General features: G+C 41.2%; 1 protein-coding gene across 22 annotated transcripts in view; it reads left to right on the top strand.

Moving 5' to 3' along the window:
- SYNE1 (spectrin repeat containing nuclear envelope protein 1) overlaps window positions 1-24599 on the top strand; it is a 475092-nt gene that overhangs the window by 299316 nt on the left and 151177 nt on the right. For 21 of the 22 annotated variants that reach the window (XM_045058235.1, XM_045058234.1, XM_045058221.1 and 18 more), the window contains 8 exons: window positions 730-915; window positions 1098-1220; window positions 1512-1694; window positions 2781-2924; window positions 8372-8566; window positions 9685-9825; window positions 17279-17446; window positions 17670-17831. In XM_045058235.1, the coding sequence (XP_044914170.1) occupies window positions 730-915; window positions 1098-1220; window positions 1512-1694; window positions 2781-2924; window positions 8372-8566; window positions 9685-9825; window positions 17279-17446; window positions 17670-17831 (1302 nt within the window). The remainder of the gene's footprint in view (window positions 1-729; window positions 916-1097; window positions 1221-1511; window positions 1695-2780; window positions 2925-8371; window positions 8567-9684; window positions 9826-17278; window positions 17447-17669; window positions 17832-24599) is intronic. The other variant, XM_045058231.1, reaches the window with a different exon arrangement.

Genomic DNA, 24599 nt, shown 5'->3' with positions numbered 1-24599 from the left:
TCCGCCTCCCAATCCTCCTGCAAGTAATATTCCGTCATCTCTAGTCTTTCTTCTCTTTCACTCTGCTCATATAATGCGCATTATGTGGTTAACAATCCATGTGTATTATTAGTCCCACTGGAGGATACTATCCAGAATGACCAGGGCTGTGTTTTATTCCTCTTGCTAATCTCAAGTAGCTTCTACCCTCTTTGTTTCATTTAAAGCAACTGTTCAAAAGTTTTTTTGTTTGTTTGTTTGTAATGCTCTTGTGTTTTCATTTCTTAGATCGATAAGTGTCTTAGATCTTAGACATAGAATATGAGAGCTAGAAAGCATCTCTTGAGTAAATAGGAGGAAAAGTAAGCTCAACATCCTGACAAGAAGGCCTAATGTGTCAGAGCACAGATATCCCTGAGATACTCGTGTCCTGACCCTCATCAGGGAGCAGCTTGGGGTGGTTGACAGAGCACGAGCCTGTCCAACACTTAACAACATGTGGCCTCAGTAAATGGTTGGCAGTTCCTAAACTTTGATTTCTTTTTCTGTGAAATGCGGAGAAGCATAGGTGGGGAGTAGGCACAGGGCTGGGAAGGTTAGATACAAGAAGACACATGGAACCTACACGGTGTGCATGGGCACTGAGACCTGGCACTCCCTCCTAGTCTCCTGGCTTACACCACACCAGATTGGTTACCTGTATGCCTCTGCCTCCCTGTCAATGTCATGACTATTGGCAATTCCCTCTAGACCATGCTGGAAGAATCTGAAGAAATCCCCAGCAATCTGGAAGCAATGATTGAGAAATTACAGTGCCTTGCTAGCATCTACTCCACAGAAAAAATGTCTCAGCAAGTGGCAGACCTGGGACGGGAGTCTGAGGAGCTACGACAGACGATCAAAATTCGTTTGCAGAATCTCCAAGATGCTGCCAAGGTGAAACTAATAATAACAATAGCTTAAATTAGAAAGTCTATCATTTTAAAAAATGGTGGGTCCATAGTGGAGATGTAGTACTCGCCTCTGATATGCCTTCTTGGCTGTGAGGTTATTCTTCTCCCATGACTTTGAATTTCCAGGGCTTCTATATTGACATTCATATTGCTTTTACTCTGTAGGATATGAAAAAATTTGAAACTGAGCTAAAAAACTTACAAGTTGCTTTGGAGCAAGCCCAGACAACCCTGACTTCCCCAGAAGTCGGACGTCTTAGTCTCAAGGAACAACTTTCGCATCGACAGGTAAGCAAGAATAATCTAGAGGAAGTGAGTGGGGAATCTGTCTATCTATCTATCTGTCTATCTATCTATCTATCTATCTTTAAAAAGAAGATAGTGAGGGAAAAATGACTTCTAAACTCAGCTATAGTCTTAGGACTCTACACATTACTTAAAGAAAATCTCCTTGGAAAATGTTTATAACGTATGCCAGAGCTATAATTTAGTAAATGTCTCTTGCTTATGAAAGAAGCTATTCAGATGGAAACATTTTAAATTTTTTGCGCCATATAAAATGTGAACCTGTACTTTCAGCATCTGCTCTCTGAGATGGAGTCACTCAAGCCAAAGGTCCACGCCGTGCAGATCTGCCAGAGTGCCCTCCGGATCCCCGACGATGTGGTCGCCAGCCTGCCGCTCTGCCATTGTGCCTTGCACCTGCAGGCAGAGGCCAGCCGATTGCAGCACACGGCTATCCAGCAGTGCAACATCATGCAGGCACGTGGGGCTGTGCCCGCCAGCGTCCCTCGCGGTCCCCGCGCCCACAGAGCCACAGCGAATGAGTCATGGGCTGCTTTTCTTAGCGTTGTGTGGGCTCAGCCATCAAAACACACCCAGAGTGTTAAATTTGACAGATTGTTGTGGTTATATAAAATAAGGAGATGAAATGCTATCATTTGGATCACCCGCAAGAGCCCGGGGAAAGCTCTATAAAAAACATCCTTTGGTGACAGCTATCTTGTAGCAATATATTTTAGTAAAGAATGACTTATACAAGTTAATTTTATATTCAGTTATATATTTTTATCTCTTATTATTCATCGGAGAATCCTCTAACACCTTGTAAAAAGCCTTTACTGCTAGTATAGATTGCAGATTTTTTTTTTCATATTTCAGCTTATTGATGCAGTAAAGGCATTTTCTTGCCTGAAAAGCAAACCCCCGTGTAACTCTCAGCCTCTTCAGCCAATAAGAGAAGAGTCATTTACGAGGAAGGAATGATGCTACCCACCTCCTATGCCCTTTCAACTAATATTTCACCTGCCTTATCCAAAAGTTGCCTACGTAGGTTCTCATTAAATAGCTAAGGGTTTACTTGGTCAACTATTCTTGCACCTTGGATTATCTTGTAATTTGTTGCATAGTAAATTCCTGAGGCTAGAAGTCATGCTTCCTTCATTTTTTAATCTCCCACCCCAGCATTTAGTCAAGTGCCTCACATATAGATTTAGTATTTCTTAGGTGGAAAAATGAAGTAATCACGTTTTTCATACCGCTTCCCACCCTGACGTTGTTCTGACTATGACATTGCCATTTTCAGCATAATTTGAATAGGGAAAAGAGAGAGGATCTAGCCACTTAGCTGCTTTGAGTCCATCCATAATCCTGGCGAACTATTTTAGAGACAAGGCTTTGAAAGATCTGCATAAAGTTGAGGACTCTCATCATCCAGGGACTTGACCCATCCTTTCTTTATTCCCTAGATGCCCAGGTAAATATCACCTAACGCCATAGACAGCAGTACAGAATGGCCCACAGTGATTGATACAGAAAGATAACCGTGCGTCTTTTTTTCTTTCAAAGGAGGCCGTGGTACAATATGAACAATATGAGCAAGAAATGCAGCACCTCCAGGAGCTTATAGAAGGAGCTCACAGAGAGATTGAAGACACACCCGCGGCCACCAGCAACATCCAGGAGCTGCAAGCCCAGATTTCTCGGCATGAGGTGAGAAAGGAAGGCAGGCAAGACACTGGCTTGGTGAGAAAATGTGATTGGTTTCTAGTGAATCAGAGAGAAAAGTTTTCCCTGGCCCGCACACAGTGTGCTTCGTTCTCAGGTAGCCCCTTTGACGGTCTTTGCATCTTGAGGGCTGTTTTTGTGGATCGTTTCCAAGACCCGGGAGCATGAGTCTTCCCCTTGATGCCAAAATTCTTTACGTGTTACTGATGACATATCTCACCTGGGATCCACCGTCTCCTGCACCCAAAATTCTCACGGTTAATACACCAAACACAGTCCACTCTGTCTTATAAAACCTGTTAGAAACAGTAGTTCCTAAGACTTTGCTGCTTTGATCACCCTCTTTAAACAGAAGAGGTATTTCATATTAAAATCAAAATCACTTGCACTTTCAAATATAGGTTATTTCAGTTCCTACCACCAAAATCAGAGTGTAGTCTTTTTTTTTTTTTTTTTTTTTTTTTTTTTTTTTTTTTGCTGATTCCCAGATTATGACTGTTAGTATCTTCCCCATTTTCAAAAAAGGCTTCTTTCTTGTATTTATGACTTCATTATGACCTGAGGACTTGGACACCCCTTGTACAGACTTGGTCTCAGAGATCAGAGACCTTGACTGTTTGGGCCCATTGATTCTTAGCAGTGAATGTCCTTCTCTGACCTGTCAATTCCTATATGAGTTATTTTCTCTTTCCCTTGGGGACTGGCTCATAGCATCATGAATCGGGGGAAGCAACGGGATGAGAGTATCTTAATTTCTCTGTGCCAAGGGTAGATATTTAGTTTATTCTTTATGGGCTCTATTTTAACTTTGTTGTCATAAGAGCAACAAACTATTTTTTTCCAAACTAAGTATCATAGTGAGTTTCTCAGAAGAGTCAATTGTTGCCTTTGAAGAGTAAAATATCCCAGTCTCCAAATGCAGTTCTTTAATTTTCTGACATGTCAAGTGCATCAGTAACTTACACTTATATGTGATTTACAAAATAATGTAAATAAATATCACACCTACATTTACTTCTATACTATAGATAACATCTACGTTAACTATTGATTTCTTATGCCGTTGGTTACGTGAAATATGTTACCCAAATATTTGAGACCACTGTTTATACAATTCATACATTAGACTATATATTATAAATTAATTTTGATACTATTTTTAATCTCATTTTATATGATCCAGAATTTTTTTGTAACAGCTTTTCTATCATAGTACAGAAAGTATATATTTTTAAAATCTTATCTGAAAGAACATTATTATCATTACTATAGTGTTTTTTGGGGGAGGGCTTTTTTAAAAACAATTTACAAAGTTGTTACATTATCTTTTATAACAACTCTGTGAGGTAAGGATTTTTTTTTTTAATCATCTCCATTTTACTGATAAGAAAACAGAAACTGTTTTATTAAAACATTTTTTTAATGTTTATTTATTTTTGAGAGAGAGAGAGAGAGAGACAGAGTGAGCGTGGGGAGAGGGGCAGAGAGACAGGGAGACACAGAATCCGAAGCAGACTCCAGACTCTGAGCTGTCAGCAGAGTGCCCGATGCGGGGCTCGAACTCACAGGCTGTGAGATCATGACCTGAGTGGAAGTCAGACGCTTAACTGGCTGATCCACTCAGGTGCCCCAAAACTGGTATTTTTAAGTAACTTCCAAGGCTCCCAAATCTGTGCCTCCAAATTCCATAGCTTTTCCAGTGCAGCAGAAACTATTTGGACTATGTTATTGCACAGAAGAGAAGAATAATGGTCCAGGAAGATACATGACTTGTCCAAGGTCACATATTTTTGGCTCTCAGTACGTTCAGCTGAAGACCATCCTCCAGGCTCCTGTTCAGTGATCTGTTCATTTTGTCACATTTTCTCTTTCCAGTTCTAAACATGAGTGTAGACATTTGCAAGTCTTGTCATGTGACTTAGAATACATTATCATAATAATGGCATAGTCATGTGAGAGTCTCATTGTATGTATAAAACAAACACAGGAAGGAAAGTGCTGAGTGGAGAAAGCCTGATTTATGATAATGTAAAAATTTGGAAGCCCGCTTTTTCCTGTATTTTCTTTTTTTTTTAATGTTTAATTTATTTTTGAGAGTAAGAGAGACAAAGCACGAGCAGGGAGGGGCAGAGAGAGAGAGAGAGGAAGACACAGAATCCAAAGCAGGCTCCAGGCTCTGAGCTGTCAGCACAGAGCCCGATGTGGGGCTCAAACTCACAGACTGAGAGATCGTGATGAGCGGAAGTCAGATGCTTAACTGACTGAACTGCCCAGGCGCCCCAGCTTTTTCCTTTTTTTTCAATCTCCTTTTAATGGAATTTCAATTTTGAGGTGAATCTAGTATCTAGAAGACTAGCTGTAATTCATAAAATTACTTGATAATATATTCACTTCTAAAGAATTCACATTAAAATTTTTTTTAATGTTTATTTATTTTTGAGAGAGAGAGAGAGAGAGAGAAGGAGAGAGAGAGAGAGAGAGAGAGAGAGAGGGAGAATGCATGAGCTGGGGAGGAGTAGAGAGAGAGAGGGAGACACAGAACCAGAAGCAGGCTCCAGGCTCTGAGCTGTCAGCACAGAGCCCAATGCGGGGCTTGAACTCATGAGCTGTGAGATCGTGACCTGCGCTAAGTTGGATGCTTAACCAACTGAGCCACCCAGACACCCTTTTTCTGTAATTTTTTAAATGCTGCATTTGATTTGAGAAAATTATCCTGCCACTTTTAAATCATAGGAGAGAATACTCAGGCCTCTTTTTTTTACCTTATATACAAGGCCTTCTCCTGAGGGCGGGAGACTGGTCACAGAAGGCAGCTTTCCTCAGAACAGCCACTTTACCTGACATTCCCATCTATTTATGTTCATCCTTGGTAATCATTTTCAGAAATATCCAGTAAAAGTTAAAAATACATAGGCCTCCTGAGAATAGTGAACACATGAACCCATTAGGGCTCCATTTTAATTTAGTAGATTTAACCACCCACTAGTTGTTACGATTTAGACAGGTTTTATTATTACAGAAGAAAGTCTAAAGAGCTATTTCTCCAAGGGGGTCATATGAGATGACTACAAAATGCCTCCTAATCAAAATCTTTTGAAGTGAAGACCAGAATTGGATTGTTAACAAACAACCCAATTAAGTTTTATACACAAGAAGGTTACAACTGCAGTTTAGGAGATGGATGTTTGCTGCCAGCATGGGCACGCCTCTGCAGGGTACAGCAGTAGGGGGCCATGACCTTCCACGTAGGCAGAAAAGGTGAAGGACTGAAACTAACTCTACTTCGCAAAGATTCTTCAAATCTACCCCAGTGGGGCAAGCCATCATAAGAAGGTTTAGTGATTTTTCCTATGAAAACATGGAGTTCAAGGAGTCCATTAAGCTGGTAGATGCCTTCTATGTGTGCATGTTAACTAATTATAATAGAGTAACCACAAATTAGGCACTAGGCCAGATGTAGTAAATAGCTGTTTAATCACTATTTTAAAAAAAGCCCTCTTAGGTTTAATTAAGTACCTGCAACTCTAAAAGGTAAAAAGTGATCATTTCTACTTTCTAAATTCTTACTTTAAGGGCATCTGGGTGTCTCAGTTGGTTAAGGGTCCGAGTCTTGATTTTGGCTCAGGTCAAGATCTCACGGTTCATGGGGATCGAGCCCCATGTAGGGCTCTGAGCTGAAAGCATGGAGGCTGCTTGGGATTCTCTCTCTCCCTCTCTCTTTTCCCCTCCTCCCTCTCTCTCTAAATAAACTTAAAAAATAAATAAGTCCTTCCTTTAAATATTCTTGTGCTGTAGTAGAAGTCAAGAAGACGGGCTGCTGGCTGAGTTCTGCTGGATCATTTTCCCTTCCACTTACTCAGTTTTGGCTGGGACAGGAGAAACAAAATGACAGTAACAGAATGATATGTATGTGTGTCTGCTCAGTGTGGAGTCCTACACAGGGCTCAATCCCCTCACCATGACATCATGACCAGAGCCAAGACCAAGAGTTGGACCCTTAACCAACTGAGCCACCCAGGTGCCCCTGTTGTCATTTTGTTTCTGAACTTCCAAGTTCAAACCTCTAGTTTGAATGTCAATGTGTTTAAGATGATAGTATTTATATACATACATATACATGCATAGTATGTATATACATGTGCATGTATGTATATAGGTATATGCACACTCTTGTTTCAAAGAAATTGACATTTAATGTTTTTGTTGCAAAATGCGTTATGGACAAACACTCAATGACAGCTTTTCAGGCAAAGGAGCCAAATAAAAGGAACAGAAAAAATGGAATAGTTTGGTACTTTAGGATTAAGGTTTTGGAATATACATCTTTATTTTTGATGAACACATATGCATCTTTTAAATAAGAAAGTATAAACTTAACATTTTAGAATCACCATTTTAGATTATTATTTTTTATTTAGTATTTTAGATCTTTAAGACGATTTTTAATTTATTTTTATTTTTTTTTATTTTTTTTTATTTTTTTTTCAACGTTTATTTATTTTTGGGACAGAGAGAGACAGAGCATGAACGGGGGAGGGGCAGAGAGAGAGGGAGACACAGAATCGGAAACAGGCTCCAGGCTCTGAGCTGTCAGCACAGAGCCCGACGCGGGGCTCGAACTCACGGACCGCGAGATCGTGACCTGAGCTGAAGTCGGACGCTTAACCGACTGCGCCACCCAGGCGCCCCCGATTTTTAATTTTAAAAATTAAACAGTTTTTACAATTTTTTCAACCACAAATGAACTTAAATTTGAACTGAGCTTCAAGTTCAAAGCTCTAATTTGAAACATTAGAAACACGCAAGGCGCGAGGGGAAAATGTGATGAATGTACAAAACTTTATGTGGGGAATAATCTGCATAAATAATTAGGGTCTCCTGTGCGCTATTTAGCTGCTCTACAAAAAAAGACTCCATGGGCCACAGGAATTGACATGCAGTTTACTTTTGTGACACCGTCTGTAACCGATGACTGCTCTATCTGATACACAGTATGGTCAGAGCTGAGCATTGCATTTTTTGTAGTTTTAGTCATCACATGACCTAATTTCCGTGGCATGAACCATCTGGCAGTTTCAGATTGTTTAGGCATTTTAAAGAAAGTTGCCAGTTCTTAAGGTTACATAAGTTCCGGCTTGCACCCGGAGCCTCTCCCGGGCTTAGGAGCCGGGCCGCGGGGCACTCCTTCCCGGCCCGCGCGCAGCCGCTCTTCCGGCCCCGCCGCGCCGCGGTCGGTCGGGCTGCGGGTGCGCTGCCGGCAGCCCCCTGCGCTCGCACGTCCACATCCTGCCTCTCCGCCGCGGCCCTGCCGCCGGCTGCCGCAGCTCTGTGATTTCATTGGCCAGCGCTGGAGGAAGATGAACGCCACTAGTTCTGTTTCCTTTTGATGCTGCTCTGACACACGGTGGGGTGGGGGGGAAATGTTTCCCCAGGAGCTGGCTCAGAAAATCAAGGGCTACCAGGAGCAGATCGCCTCTTTGAACTCCAAGTGCAAGATGCTGACGATGAAAGCCAAGCATGCCACCATGCTGCTGACGGTGACGGAGGTGGAGGGGCTGGCGGAGGGGACGGAGGACCTGGACCGGGAGCTCCTCCCCGCGACCTCGGCCCACCCCTCTGTGGTCATGGTAAGTAAGGGTCAAGGCCGGGTTTGATGGGAGCCGGCGCGCTGCGCTCCCTTCTGACTGGCCCCCCTGGCTAGCGGTTCTAGGTTCCCTCTCCGTGGCTTAACTTAGGGATCGCTGCTAGGTCTTGCAGATCAGAATGAGGAACAGTCTCAACTCTCTGACTACATTTGGGCCAAGGCCAGTTTTTGATGCCTATACCCTAAACAGTGACAGTTAAAATGAAGCTGTTGGCTTGAGGCGGCTGAATTATTTAATATGTATAAGGTTGGCCCTGCATTTGTTTATAATTCAGCAATCACACTGAAAGGCTCTGAGCTTCAAAAAAAAAAATTCCTTTGCACAGTTTTGTAGATTTCTGGGAGATAGGAGAATCACGCTACACAAATTTTTTGTATATGTTTTCCAAGCTAAAACACTGGCCAGCTAGATATGTTTGTGTATTCTGTTATACAAATGTTTAATAAAATATAGAAGAAAAGCTGTTATTAGAAAAATAAGAAAATAGAAAATCCAAAGTGTAGCTGTGGATTAAAATAAGTAGGTTCCATTAATTGCTGTTCTGCAACATTATTTCCTTATCACTTTGTATCTAAAAATGCATTAGTTGTTTTGGGAATGACAGTGTTTTCCAGTGCTGCATATTTTCCACACATATGTGCTATGCCTCAGATAGTGTATGTACCTGGACTCTTTTGGCAAAATATTACTTTGGGCACAGTTATGTCCCTAGGACATTTGGAATCCGAGATGTCCACAAAAGACTCAAGTTTGATTTTGTAGACCCTTCTGTCCCTTGTATGATCCACGATTCTACTACTTATTTATAAAGACACAAACAAACATCAAGGAAAGGAAAACACTGAATCAACAACAAAAGTCTTTAATGTGATAGGCACCCTCTTTCCCTGTTTGTTTTACAAATGGTCCCTAAAGTCTTATTAACTTGAAGACAAAACTTTTAAGTACTAACGCAGAATTCGTATGTAGATTCGGGTCTCAGTATTTCTAACTCTTGGTATATCCTTACCTTTGTTTTGACCTGTGCCTGACTAGGTCTTTTGTTAACATAGCTAACTGATGTTCTGTTCGTGTCCTTTGGGCTACCTTTTATGTGATAGATGACTGCGGGTCGCTGTCACACTTTGCTGTCACCTGTCACAGAGGAGTCTGGGGAGGAGGGAACCAACAGTGAAATTTCCTCTCCACCTGCCTGTCGCTCCCCTTCACCTGTGGCTAATACAGATGCTTCTGTTAACCAGGTACCACGATTTGGCATTCCTCTAGCTAGGATCTCTGGATGGATGCAGGACTCCATTCCTGTTCTTAATAGACTGTGGGTATGAATCTTAGACTTGAGGGACACACCATTAGGTGTGAAATTGCACAAACTGTGATTGTCATGTGATAACCACTACGGGCTCAGCACACCGGCTCCTCTTCTGGGCTTCCAGCAGTGACATGAGTAAAAATTAGGTCACAGAAATTATAGCTGGAGAAGGCCATGTTATAAGGCATTATGGCTTGAGTTCTAACAGCTATCTAATAGGAGTACTGCATCCGAACAGAGAAAGAAATGTTTATGTCATTGTAAAATAACATGATCTCTTTGTATTGTAACATTCATCGAACGTGGTTTTGACACTGATAAGCTCAGATTTTAAAGATGAAAACCTTCTACTCTTTCTTTACTTACTGTCAACCAATTTAAGGGGCATGGCCCAGTGTATATATTGGAATGTCTAAGTAGACTTGTGTTTTTTATCTATTTTTCAATAACGTTAAATTTTGTTTCCTATAAAGTGGAGATGATACCTTGTTATGTGGTGCTTTTTAGCATACATTATGTTAGATTCAGATTGTGCTAAGTTAAATATGTTAAAGAGTTTTCATCAAAAATGTTATATAGAAATAAAAAATATGCTTTTACAATAGCCAAAGATTTTTAATGCATGTTAAGTACTAGTTTCTTTTTTTTTCCTTTAACCAAAATAGTTTAGTTTTTTTTTTTTATTTTTATTTATTATTTTTGAGAGAGAGAGAGAGAGCACAAGCAGTGGAGGGGTGGGGGGGGGGGAACAGAGACTCTGAAGTGGGCTCTGTGCTGGCAGCAGCAGCTTGATGTAGGGCTCGAACCACAAGCCGTGTGATCGTGACCTGAGCCGAAGTCTGACCTTTAACCTGCTGAGCCACCCAGGTGCCCCTAGCCAAAATAGTCTTTAAAAAAGTTTAATGATATTACTGTGAAATTATGTAAGTGTTCAAAGAAGTGGAAATTTATTATTAAGGAAGAAGCGTTAAACAGAACAAATGTTCTATAAGCTATATTACAAATCAGTTACAATTATTTTTATTTTAAAACAGAGCATTCAAAATAGTATTTCTGTGATTAAAAAAAAAACAAAAACCTTCTTCCCCTAAAACAGGAATATAAAATTGATGAATATTTTAGGTAAAACAATTCTCTTGGCAAAACTGTATGTAGCTCTAGGAAATTATGAATTTATTCATTCATCAGACACATTTTGAGTACCTGCCTGGCATGAAATGTTTTCTGGGTTCCAGACAGGTAATAAAGGAGAAGACACCAGTGGCCCCTGCCATCAAGGACCTCATAATTTAGAAAGGTGGATGTGGGATGACTAATAACAAAAGTGATGAGAAGAGACTAAAAACAAAACAAAACAAAACCAAAAAAAAAAAGAGAAGTTCAGTGTACCCTGGGGGAAACTTTTCTTCAGATTCTGAGTTTAAAATATGTATTACTCATTCTTTGATGCTGTGTTCTTCCCTGTGGTCACAGATGTTATTAGAATCAGAGAAACTTGGCTATAGTCAGCTATTGTATAGGAAAAAACTATCCTGTATAATAAACTTAATGTTCTTAAATTTTTCAAATGGAACAATAAACCAAGGCCTTAAGATTAACACTGTGGGGAGAATATCCCTGGTCTAAGATGGTAAGCCTCCATGATACTTCTTGTAAAGTGTCTCTCAATGTACATATAAAAATGCCTCGTGAATGATAAAATACACAAATGTTTTCATATTATGGTTACTTCAGCTGTCAAACTCAGTCAAATCCTAAAATTATGAGTGAGATCTTTCTTTGTTTTAAATAGATTTTGACACCCCTCCGCCATCAAGGGAAAGCATCAATTAAATCACATTGTGAACGTACTTATACGTGATACTGAAGATTAACCAAAAAAATGCCCTTGCTCAGAGGAGGCCCTTAAAAAGCAAATGTGCTATGCTTGGTGTTCAAGCAGATCAACCCCCTTCATTAAGGCCACGCGTTGTTCTTGTACAATAATATAAGTCAGAAGAAAATGAACAAACACTACAACCTGGCTGGGGATGTGCTGGATTTGCAAAATTTTCTCTTGTAGTTGAGGAGGACATTTAGAATCCTCATAAATTGCACTTTTCAGACTCAACATACTGTATAGAATGTGTGCAGCTGTTTTAGGGGGCAGCCAAATATAACTGCTGTATAAAATTGCAGCTGTTAAAGGAAGGTTTTGTGCTCGCTGCTTCTGTAAGTAGATCTCCATTATATAACGGAGCGATTCCCCCCAACCCCGTCCACCCCCCCACCCCTCCGCAGTCAGTGGGTTCTGTCTCTCTGACAGTAGCTATTAGCCCAATGTGGTAACAGTGTAGCTTCCTGGAGAGTGGAAATAACCAGGCAACCCCAGGATTTGCTGCAGGCTTCTTGATGCTATTAGAAGCAAAGCAAGAGGCGAGCTCCTTGGCAGAGTTGACAGAAGCCAAGGTTTGTACCTGGTAGAGCGCCAGGCTCCAGGTTAGAAGCTCAGCATGAGTCCCGTCTCTTCTGCCTGTAAGCTGACTGTACCTGCAGCGTCCTTTAGCGGCCTCATTTGTAACGGCGAGCAATGCTACTTAATTCACAAACTTTTAAAAATTAAATGTGATGTGAAGCATGAAAATACTCTTTAACCTGGGCAATGTAAATGAAATAGTAACTGTAGCTTTCCAAATTCATTTTGTTAGGAATCCACTGGATAATAACTCTCATATCTTAAGTACAAAGCAATAAGAAACGTCTTTCTGAGGATGATTCTTTGCTATGCCAGTTAAGGCCTCCATTTTGTAATTAGAGGATTGTTTTATTTTATTGAATATATGTGGCCCTCAAATATTCAATTCAATATTTGAATATATGTAGTCCTCAAACTATTCATCTACAAAAGGCAATACTTTTTCAGATGCTTTTAAGAAACCAGGAATTCTCATTCCTGTGTAATAGGCCTGAGCAATACACATACATACCACACTCGCACACACACACACACACACACACACACACACAGTCTCTCTCTCTCTCTCTCTCTCCCTCTCTCTCTCTCACCTACAAAAGAACCAGAAAAAAATATTTTTTTTGTAACAAATGTATTTTATTCTGGCTCTTTTGGGGGGCTTCCTTATTAAAAAAGAGTATTTAATTTAAAAATTGTACATTTAAAACAACTTTCTGCTTTTCCTTGTGGACCCAGTAATACTGTTACCTTTCTTGAGGTGCTTGAGTGGCTCAGTCATTTGAATATCTGACTCTTGATTTTGGCTCAGGTCATGATCTCATGGTCATGAGATCCAGTCCGGCATCAGGGTCCATGTTGGGCTCCTGGGCTCCTTGCTGGGTGCGAAGTCTGCTTGTGATTCTCTCTCACTCTCCCTCCTCTCTCTTCCTTTCTGCCCCTTGCCTCTCTCTCCCTCTGCCCCTGCCCTCTCAAAAAAAAAGTACCTTCTGTGTATATAAAGTTTACAAAAGTGCTTTTATATGTATGATGCATTATAGATATATATGCCTGCCTGTTATTTGCCAAACATCCTAAGACCTGCTCAGAGTCAGAGACAAAAGGCACTTCTCAGGTCTTAACTGAGCTCACAGTTGGAGTGAGTAATCACAATAGAATGGGACAATGGCCAGGAGGGGGAGAAACACTGCATGGTGAGGGCGCCCCTGAACCTGGAGTTCAGGATGGGTCAAAGGGAGTGCAAGTTAAGCAGTTGGTGTGCACTAGAGTGAGGTAACATTTTTCAGGCAAGAAGGAAAGACATATGGAAAGGTGTGGTGGCAGGAGGGAGGATGGCCCATCAAGACAACTGCAAATAGGGTCAGTATACTTAGAGAACCAGTTTCGGAGGAGGAGGAAGAAGGGGAGAAAAGAAACTGAGAGGGCTGAAGGAAACACATCATGAAGGACCACACACACACACACACACACACACACACACACACATTGAACTTTATCCAGAAGCTAATAGTTAACCACAGAGGGAATTTAACTAGAAGCTATGTACAGAAGTAAGTCTGAGAACAGATCATCCTGGATCAGTGTGGACAGTAGAATAGAGATGGACAGATTCAGACCCAGAGAAGCTAGTGAGAGACAGAAGTTGCACATTCTGATGCCTGGCCAGGGCTGTGATGTCAACGGCCGGGGAATGAAAAGGACCCGAACAGCACCTCTGTTCATAAACCAGGCAGCCTGTCCCCTGTTAGAACTACCATAGTCCTGTGGACACAGAGTCCAGTCTTATGTACCTTCTGGTTTGCAAAAGGAGCTATGAATCTGGATTCTTATTAAACCTCTCTACTTCGATGACATTTTCAACAGTATCATACACTGCATAAACCGAACTAAATGTGTGCAAGCCAAAGGCAGCCTGCAGGCTACGAGTTTGCAACCTGGGAATTGGGCAGTTGTTGTTCTAATGAGAACTTGAAGCAGTGCTGGGGCAAGGGTATGTGTCAATAGAATTCATCCTAAATAACCTGTGGATGGGAAGGGAGAGAAGAGATAGAGAATAAATCCCACGATCAGAGCTTCTGTATAGAAGTTCCATTTATTGAAAGATGGATAGAACATGATTTTTTTTTTGTAAATTTGTTATTTCTCATCCTGGATGTTTTTGTTTTGTTTTGTTTTATTTGTCTGTTTTTGTTTTTGGAAATGTTGAGTTTGAAATGTAAAAATGAAGATGTGAGTGCAGAGCTTATAAATAACTGAGGGAAATACACAAGTGAAAGCTTGAATGACTGGAGCTTGGAGGAGAACAGATTACAGGGACAGTGTTTCCAAAAGGGGACAGTCAGAGGTGTGGAATGCTATCGAGAGGTCAGGCAGAAGAAGGGCTGAAAATAATCATTTTATTTTACAGAAAAGAATCATTAGGGTCAAAGCACAGCTGGGTATTTAGAAGTGGATTGGGGGGTGAGAAAGTGAACATTATCAAATGTAAACTACCATTTTTAGAAGCTGGATTATCATGTGAAAGGGAGAAAAGGAAGAAACGGCAATCACAACTATGTGTTTGTGTGTGATGACCCATCACTTTGTGATTTGTGGACTTTTCTAACATGTGACATCCTGTAAGAAAAATACCGAAAAAGAGTATGTGTTTTTAGACTGAAAACATTTGCCTCTATTTATATGCTGAGGAGAAAATCAGTAGAGATAGAGAGGATAGTAATGCACCAAGGTCCTTGAAAGAGTGAAAGTGGATGGGATTCTGGGAGTAGGTGGGAGGGTTATCGTTCAGCCGGGAAACTGGCAAGTATAAGATATAGGGGAGTCTGAGCGTAGACAGATTTTTGGAAATTTGAGGAGTTTCAGGGGTATCTCCTCGATGGCCTCAGCTGTGTGTTTGTGTGTGTGTGGAGGGGGTGTGTATATATGCTCATGAGCATGTACACCCATGCGCTCTGGAAAGTAAAGTTGGACTGAGTCCTGCCTGGGATTTTCCAGGTGAGTAACACAGAGTTTAAAGGGGCAAAGAAGGCAGCGGTGTTGGCAAGAGGAGAGTTTAAGTAACTTTAGACATAGCTAGAAGTGCACATGGGGTGAGCCTATTCAGTGATGACAGGCTATCATGTTCAAGGGTGCGGAGGACTGAAGCGGGGTGAAAGTAGGTGAGGGTGAATGGATAGAGCTTAGCAAAGACTTGAGAAGAGCAAAGTAATCTACCCAGGATGGTGACAGGATCAGGAACGAGGAGGAACCAGTCTCCATGTTCCAGTGTCTTCAGTAAAGGTTGGGGACTTGCCTAGAAGCGTCAACAACAAAATAAGTACCAGGTCTCATGGCCACTCAAATATGACTTCATTTAATCCTCAGAACTCCCCAGTGTTACACACATTAGGGAACCGATGCCTGAGATGTGAGTGACTTTCTCGTTGTGCAGCTACTTAGGAGAATTTCAACTGGAATCTCAGCTCTGACTCCTCCGGTGTCAGACTCCTGTCTGAACCCCTTTTACCCCACAATCCTGCTTCTGTCCTCATACACACCCCCAAACACCAGCCCTTTCCTGTTCTTATTTTGGTTTCTCCAGTGTCTGGGTCCTTCTTGAAGACTTTTTACCAAGACCTTATCCATAAGACCTTGCCTTATCGATAAGGCTCAGGTATTTTCCATTCAGATACATTATTATCTCCGACAGTACAACTGCAAAAGTAGTGAACTTTTTTTTAATGTTTGTTTATTTATTTAATTTTTTATTTTTAAAATTTTATTTAAACCCAAGTTAGTTAACATAGAGTATAATAGTGATTTCAGGAGCAGAATTTAGTGATTCATCACTTACATGTAACACCCAGTGCTCATCCCAACAAGTGCCAGAGACAGACAGAGACAGAGAGAGAGAGAGAGAGAGAGCGAGCATGGGCATATGCACACACGAGCACACAAATGGGGGAGGGGCAGAGAGCGAGGGAGAGAGAATCCCAAGCAGACTCCACACTCCCAGTGCAGAGCCCAGTGCGGGGCTCAGTCTCACGAACAGTGAGATCAGGACCTGAGCTGAAATCAAGAGTCGGAGGTTTAACCAACTGAGCCACCCAGGTGCCCCAAAAGTAGTGAACTTTGTAATAGAAATTCCCAGAATATAAACATTACTCCCCAATTCAATTTCTATTAATACACATAAATATGCATAGAAACAATTGAAAACACATGATTATATGTCTTGATGTAGGAGAGTCCATTATTAATACTATAAAATATGTAATGTTACTTATAACCCAAGAAATAATAAAAAATTCAAAAGGTTTGTTTTTCATCATTCACTTTGATTATTTCCAGTGTACTTCCAGGAAGTGATGAGAAGGAATCATTTTTATTATTTCTTTCTTAGAGTAGTTTTAACTTCCCGATTACATTTTCCTTTATTTAATATTAAAAGAAGTTAATTCCTGTGAGTGATGAACTCAGAGATACGGAAGATCTGGCTGTGCCTCAAAAATGACTTAATATTATTTAAATCAAGTACTTTTTAAAAGCATGCAGCACTTTAATCAACACATTAAAAAACAACAGTTTAGGAAATAATTAAGATTCTCTTTTTTTGCCTTATTAGTCTTTTCAATATGTGCACCACTCTAATCTTTTGCATTTCTGTTTTACCAAATATAGACTAAGAATGGGTTTGGCAACTTGAAATATTTGTTCTTTTTTTTATATAAAAGCCAAAATTCAGAAGCAACTGTAGTGTGCTTTGACACAATCTTTGTCTTCTCATCACAAGAATTACACAAACCTCGATAGTTTATAGCCCCTGTTATCGCCCCTATAATAGTTTATAGTTTAAGTGAATCCCAAACCCTTCCTCCACAAGGCAAACAATACAGCGCATGTTAACCTAAATTTGTCTTCTTCTTGAACCCTACACCGGGCTTTGCATCCGCAGGACATTGCTTATTACCAGGCCTTATCTGCTGAGAGGTTGCAGACAGATGCTGCCAGGATCCACCCCAGCACGTTGCCATCGCCGGAGTTCTATGAACTAGGACTGGAGCCATCTGCTACCGCTAAGCTGGATGATTTGCAGCGTTCTTGGGAAACCCTAAAGAATGTGGTAAGTCTCCGAAACGTGGAAGTGTTTAACTCCGTCCACCGCACATGGGATTACCTGAGCGACTGTCTTACGAAACCCACGCCCGGAGTTAACACACTCCGTGCACAGAGTCGGATACCGTCTGTTGGGCCACAGACGTCAGGATGTCGCATGAGGAAAGAAGTGTAGTAACCTAGAAGATAAGAGGCTAGGAGACATTTGGTAATATCCTTTTCTTCTTTAGATCAGTGAAAAGCAGCGCACTCTCTATGAAGCTTTGGAAAGGCAGCAGAAGTACCAGGACTCCCTCCAGTCCATCTCCACAAAAATGGAGGCCATCGAGATGAAACTCAGTGAGAGTCTGGAGCACGGCAGGGGTCCAGAGAGCCAGATGGCGGAGCATCAGGTACAAGTAGCGGTGACTTCGGTTTCCCACATGATTAGGTAGTGCCACTCTGGTGACTGGTTGGCTCAGCATGTGTTTGGGAGAGGAGACTGACTTTTTTGTGTTGCATTAGATCAGTGCTTACAGAGTAAACAAGATTCCACATGGTGGTTGTTTCCACCACTTCTTCAGGGAGGGATCCAGGAAGGAAAAACGGAAATGCAGACCTTGAATTGAAGCAAAGAAAGCCACATGCCCGACGGGGCTTCTTCACTGTTATCACACAAAGTGCCCTTCCTAATAGTTGCCACGTTGTGTTGTTGCTGTCGTGAACTGTTGTGGGGATAAAATGTACTTTCATCTACCTCCTCCGGTTACTGTTGTCTTGAGAAACTTAGCCAGTATGGGCCTAGCACCTTTCCGTGATCACTTCAGAGAATAGCTCTCAGACTTAAGTGGGCAAAGAAGCAGTTGAAGAACAGGCCTTCAGAGTCATAATCTTATGGTTGTACCTGACTTGAATCGTTTTTTAAAATGTTACGCAAACAGGCAAATCTTTGGCTTGACGTGAGAAACAGAGATGATTCCACTAACCTAATTCAGAAAGATGTTAAAAATACATCAATTTAAAATGCATGCTAGGGGCACCTGCATGGCTCAGTTGGTTAAGCCTCCGACTTTGGCTCAGGTCATGATCTCACAGTTCGTGAGTTCGAGCCCCGCATTGGGCTCTGTGCTGAGAGCTCAGAGCCTGGAGCCTGCTTCAGATTCTGTGTCTCCCTCTCTCTCTGCCCCTCCCCACCTTGCGCTGTCTCTCTCTCTCAAAAATAAATAAACATTAAAAATTTTTTTAAATCTATGCTAAGAAAATGCATATATTAAAATCCAGTTAATTCTTTAGCAGTATGATCAAGTGTACTGTTAATGCACAATCGGGTATAACTGAGAGCCAGGGGTACTGAGGTGTTCACTGAAATATTCAGTCACCGTGATATGGGGAAACACTACCTGCCCTCCCCCTCGCCCCCCTGCCAGAATGGAGGAGCATGTACTAACCCTCTAAAAAGGCAGAGGAAAACAAAAGTATTTTTAGATGTAAATTAAGTGCTGTAAAACATGATGTGATATGTGTATCTGTCAAGGACTTGGGAAATTTATTAGCTTTAGGCATGAAACTCTGCACTTTTTTTTTCTTTGAATCCAGGAAAACCTTGGAATATATTGGTTGCTCATATATGTAGTCTAAGATAAAATTGCATTCTTTTACATATATTAAGAATATATGTGGTGTTCTTGCAATATAACCCCAAAATGAGCATATTTTATCTGGAGACAGTGTATTGAGAAATAGTGGCTTCAGGTTTTTGACACTTCTGTAACTTCTTAAGATAGAGATCAAAGCACCCGTCTTTAGACCTTATTTTTGTAAAACTACCTTCTGTGGGGCTTTCTGCTCTCCCAAAGTCATCCATAGTCAGTCTCGTTTGGGGAAGGTGCTGTACAAACGTAGAGTTAGGGTCAGTCTTTGTTTACCTGGACTAAACCAATCATGAGGACGGTCCAGGGACTTAGGTGACTATTACAATGCAATTTTCTTTCAAGCACCATGGTCCTCTTTAACTGATACTCCAGTTATCGACTTGTCAACTGCTGCCACCTTACTGTCAGCTGAAAAAGTTGCCCGTGTAGAACCAGTGTGCCCCCTGGGGTTCTGTCTGCTCAGCTGCCCCTCCGCCCCCGCCCCATGCTTCACTATGCCTGGAGGGGCAGGACAAGTGACCTCCGTTTGATTATAGTTTCCTCTAAAACTTCAAAAGGAATTGAGCATAAATTACCCAAAGGCTACTGTAGTGTGAATGTCAGTATCACACTGTCAGGCCATCACGAACGAGCAGGTGTTCCAGGAGAGGGTTTACATAGTTTAATTCTCTCTACTTTTGGGTTATCTCGGCCTTTGTTCAGGGTGCATGCTTCTAGTGTCCCAGGTGACTGACCGCAGCCCCCAAGACCTTTCACTGGGTCCCCCAGGATTCAGGAACTGCCTGAAAACAGGATCGTGGTGGTCTGTCCTGACATTCCAGGGTTCCTAATTGAAAACAGAAATTAGCTCCCAACCACCACCCTGCCTCTCGGGCGTTGGGATGAAAATGTGCATAAACTGAATGTAGAGCAAAATTAGTATTTTCAAGGGATTTAATGGAGAAAACACAAAATTGCACATTAATGCTAAGTAAGTATTAACTATTAGAATGAATGTGTGACTTTTCTTGTAATTAAGGCCAGCCACATGAATTTCTGTCTCTTTCTAAGCTGGGAGTGGTCATGTGAACAATTCTAGCAGCGAGGAGATGTAGCTCATTTCATGATTATTACCCATCATGGGAACTTAACATATTAATGCTCTGCTGAGAGGCAAAGAAAGTATGAATTATGTATTGCTTTTCATATCACCCCAAATCTAAAATTTTCCATCTGACCTACTTTTGCCATCTGTACCTCAGTTCTACAAATTCTGGGACAGAGCTGCCCACGTGAAAAGCTAACAGTATCTCAAAGTCTAAATTGGTTCTTTGCTTCTGGAATGGTATTTTAAAAATTCCAAGAAGTGTTGTAGAATTACTTTTTCTAAGTTCCAACTGAATGTGGGTGAGACAGTCCAGTATACTTTTTATATTTTCTAAAAATTAATAGAAACCCTTCAGTTGTTATTTCTTTCCCAACATTCTCTTGAAAGTATTAATGTTTCTTTAAGGAGCTGACCTAATACCTACATTTTTCCTCTACTTACTTGTCTAAATCTACCGAATTTGGGTAGAGTGCTGTGCCTTTCCTGTTATCTTCTCTAAATTGTATGGGGGATCTAATTTTAACACATTAATGCAGGGGAACCTGGGTGGCTCAGTTGGATGAGCGTTCCACTTTGGCTCAGGTCATGATCTCACCATTTGTGAGTTTGAGCCCTGAGTCGGGCTCTGTGCTGACAGCTCACGGCCTGGAGCCAGCTTCAGATTCTCTCTTCTGTCTCTCTCTGCCCCTCCCCTGCTCGCTCTCGCTCTCGCTCTCTTTCTCTCTGGCTCTCCCTCTCTCTCAAAAATAAACATTAAAAAAAATTTTTTAAGACAGTAATGCAGTTCATAAGCTGACTTGTGGCTGTTCTAAGTGATAAGCCCTCTGTGATAGGGACCTTCATGGTCATGGGCAGCTAATGCTTTGTGGGCCTGTGTTGTCTCTGCCACATTAAGCTCAGTGATGGATAGTAGGCAGAGCTCTGAGGTAAATTTGTTTCTATTTTTGCTTTTTCATTATATATGACAACTCAAAGTTTGAAACCAGCTGTGCTGATGTTAATAGTTCTGAAAGTCACAATGAAATTCACATTTACCTTTGGTGTTAAGCCAAACATGAACTCCATGTTGTCCCCAGAGTGAGTCATTTTAGAGAAGCCTAAGGTACTTTTGTAAACCACAGAAGTGTGGTGCATATACCCTCTTTGTAAACACAAGTCAGAAACCCAAAGATGTGTGTTTCTTCTCCTCCTTAGTTTTGAGTCAGATGTTGTAAGGAGACAGCTGGCCACCAGCTGAGACAGTTATAGGGGTGAAGACATATTTGATTGTTGGATCTTTTTGTTTAAATTGACATGATACTCCACTCACATAAAATTAACCACTTTAAACTGTACAATCAGTGGCATTTATTTTTTTTAATTTTTTAAATTGTATTTATTTTTTTATTTTTTTAATGTTTATTTTTGAGAGAGAGAGACAGAGAGAGAGCTTGAGCGAGCATGGGGGTGGTGGTGCAGAGAGAGAGAGAGGGAGACACAAAATGTGAAGCAGCCTCCAGGCTCTTAAGCTGTCAGCATGGAGCCTGACTCAGGGCTCAAACCTGTACCATGAGACCATTACCTGAACTGAAGTCTGACCCTTAACTATCTGAGCCCCCCCCCCCCCCCGCCGGCACCCCTCATTGGCATTTAATACTTTCAGTATCTTATACAACTACCCCCTCTATCTGGTTTCAAAACATTTTACATCAGAAAAAAGTCCCGCCCCCAGTAGGCTTGGCTCCTGGATCTTGAAGTTTAAAACTATAGTTACCTTTCAAAACCATCCTTGAGAGCAAAAAACTCTCCCTTGAGAGTAAGCTGAAGCATGAATAGAGAGTCTTGACTCTAAGAGGATGAAAACCCACAGTTTTAGAATTCTTAATTCCTTTATTCCTTATTGCAGAACATTCAGAGGGCTGTGGCAGACCACTGTGAGCCTGAAAAAGAAGCTAGTGACTTCCCTGTATACTGGATTGGTCAAATCCACTGAGAGTAAATGAGATTGCTTTTTTCTTCCTGGTTGCTTTGTGACTGAGATACCTGTTTTATCGATCATGAATTAGAATTAAGTCAACTAGATGTGCTGAGCACCTAGTATGCATGCAGCTAAAAAGGACAGACTTTCTCATTAATATATGATTGAAAAGTGTGCTTTAGGGGTGAAGGGAATTACCAACACGTTGTAGAAAAACACAATGGGACTGTGGGTTATAGATAAAGGTAAAATCTCCTTTTATCTACAGATGGAGACAAAAGGAAATTCTATGGGGTCTTTCGGGAAGCACAGATTTTAAAAGTTCAGACTGACAACAGGAGTGGGTGGAAGGCGCTATAAATATAAACACATGTGAAGAAAGGTGCAGAGGAGACAATGAGAATGAACATGGTTTAAGATAGTGAGGGGCTCTCCTTCCTTGCACAGAGGATCAGTGCAAAAAAAGACATGATGGGGTCAGTCTAGTTATGGACAAGCCTTTAAAAGAGGCCATATAAGGGGCACCTGGATGGCTCAGCCAGTTAAGCACCTGACTGTTGGTTTCAGCTCAGGTCATGATCTCACAGGTTTGTGGGTTCAAGCCCCACATCAGGGTCTGCACTGGCAATATGGAGACTGCTTGGGATTCTCTGTTTATCCTCCCTCTCTGCTCCTTCCCCACTCGCACTGTCTCTGTCTCTCTCAAAATAAATAAACTTAAAAAAAAAGAGAGACCAAATAATATGAATTTTGTATATTTGGCAGTAGTCAAAATATTATTATGAAGTAGTGGAAAGTAATTGGCTGGAGAAAAAGCGTTTTGAATATATAACAAACTCAGTCTTTAAATTCATTACAGTCTCATTAAAATATTCCAGTAAGGTCTTTGGTGGAGATTGATAAGCTAATTCTAAAATATATTACAAATGTATAAGAGTCAAAAATAGCCAAGACAATCTTGAGGAAAATGAGTAAGGTTGAAGAATGTATCCTCCCAGAGAGTGAGACTTATGGAGCAGTAGTAATTATGATAGTGTGGTGTTGCCACAGACAGCCAGCTGGGTCAGTGGAACAGAATTAGAAGTCGTAGGCACACAGACACATACAGACGCTTGGTTTATGTCCAATATTATACTGCAAAACAATGGATTAAAAATACTATTTTCAGTAAATTAGGCAGGATCAATTGATATTAATAAGAAAAAAAAAGAATTTTGACCCCTATCTATGGCTGAACACAAAAATTAAGTTTAAGGATATTGTAGATCTAAATGTGAAGGTTAAAAAAAAAAAGTTTTGCAACAGAGTTTCTCAAACTATCTGTACTAAATAACCTTATTTAATTTTTAAAATTTCTGACCCATCACAGACCAATATTTTAGAAAATAAAATGCTGCTAGGACATGTCAATGTCCAGTTGCTTTACAAGTTTCTTGACACCTGCAATATCCCTATCTTGTCATGAATCGGTAAACATTTTGCATAGACTGATACTATTTTATAGGCCACACCTTGAATACCATTTTTCTAGAAGGTAACTTGGGAAAATATATTCATGACTTTGGGATAGGCAAAGATCTCTTAAATCGGACACCAAAACCTAACCCTGAGTTTTCCAGTGAAGGAAAATACTGGTATTATTAGACTGTAATAAATTTAAGAATTTCATTTTATCAAAAGGCACCAGTAAGGGGGCGCCTGGGTGGCGCAGTCGGTTGGGCGTCCGACTTCAGCCAGGTCACGATCTCGCGGTCCGTGGGTTCGAGCCCCGCGTCGGGCTCTGGGCTGATGGCTCAGAGCCTGGAGCTTGTTTCTGATTCTGTGTCTCCCTCTCTCTCTGCCCCTCCCCTGTTCATGCTCTGTCTCTCTCTGTCCCAAAAATAAATAAACGTTGAAAAAAAAATTAAAAAAAAAAAAAAAAAGGCACCAGTAAGGAAGTCATTCCCATTAAGGGATAGCCATGTCACAAAGTGGCAGCAGATATTTGCAATACACAGAACCAAAAGGAACGCAGGCACTCCTATCCAAAATATGTAAACAACTTTACACATCAGTAAGAAAAGGAAAGACTCCAGTGGGCAAAAGATTTTTAGCAGGCAATCACAAAAGAGGATAGCCAAATGGCTAAAAAGCATAGGAAAAGTGCTGAATCTCGGGGCACCTGGGTGGCTCAGTTGTTTGGCCGTTTGACTTCAGCTCAGGTCATGATCTCGCACTCACGAGTTCGAGCCCCATGTCAGGCTCTGTGCTGACAGCCCAGAGCCTGGAGCCTGCTTCAGATTCTGTGTCTCCCTCTGTCTCGACCCCCTACCCTGCTCACGCTCTGTCTCTCTCTCAAAAATAAATAAACATTAAAAAAAAACATTTAAAAAAAGTGCTCAATCTCATTAGTCATCAGAGAAATGCAAATTAAAATTACAGTGAGGTACTACCATGAACCCACTAGAAAGGCTTCACCGGAAAGGATCCAAAACCAGGTGACAGT

Source organism: Felis catus, chromosome B2 (assembly GCF_018350175.1).
Source record: "Felis catus isolate Fca126 chromosome B2, F.catus_Fca126_mat1.0, whole genome shotgun sequence".
NCBI classification, from domain to species: Eukaryota; Metazoa; Chordata; class Mammalia; order Carnivora; family Felidae; genus Felis; species Felis catus.
Note: the sequence above shows the minus strand (reverse complement) of the source record. Positions and strands in the feature narration are given on the sequence as shown.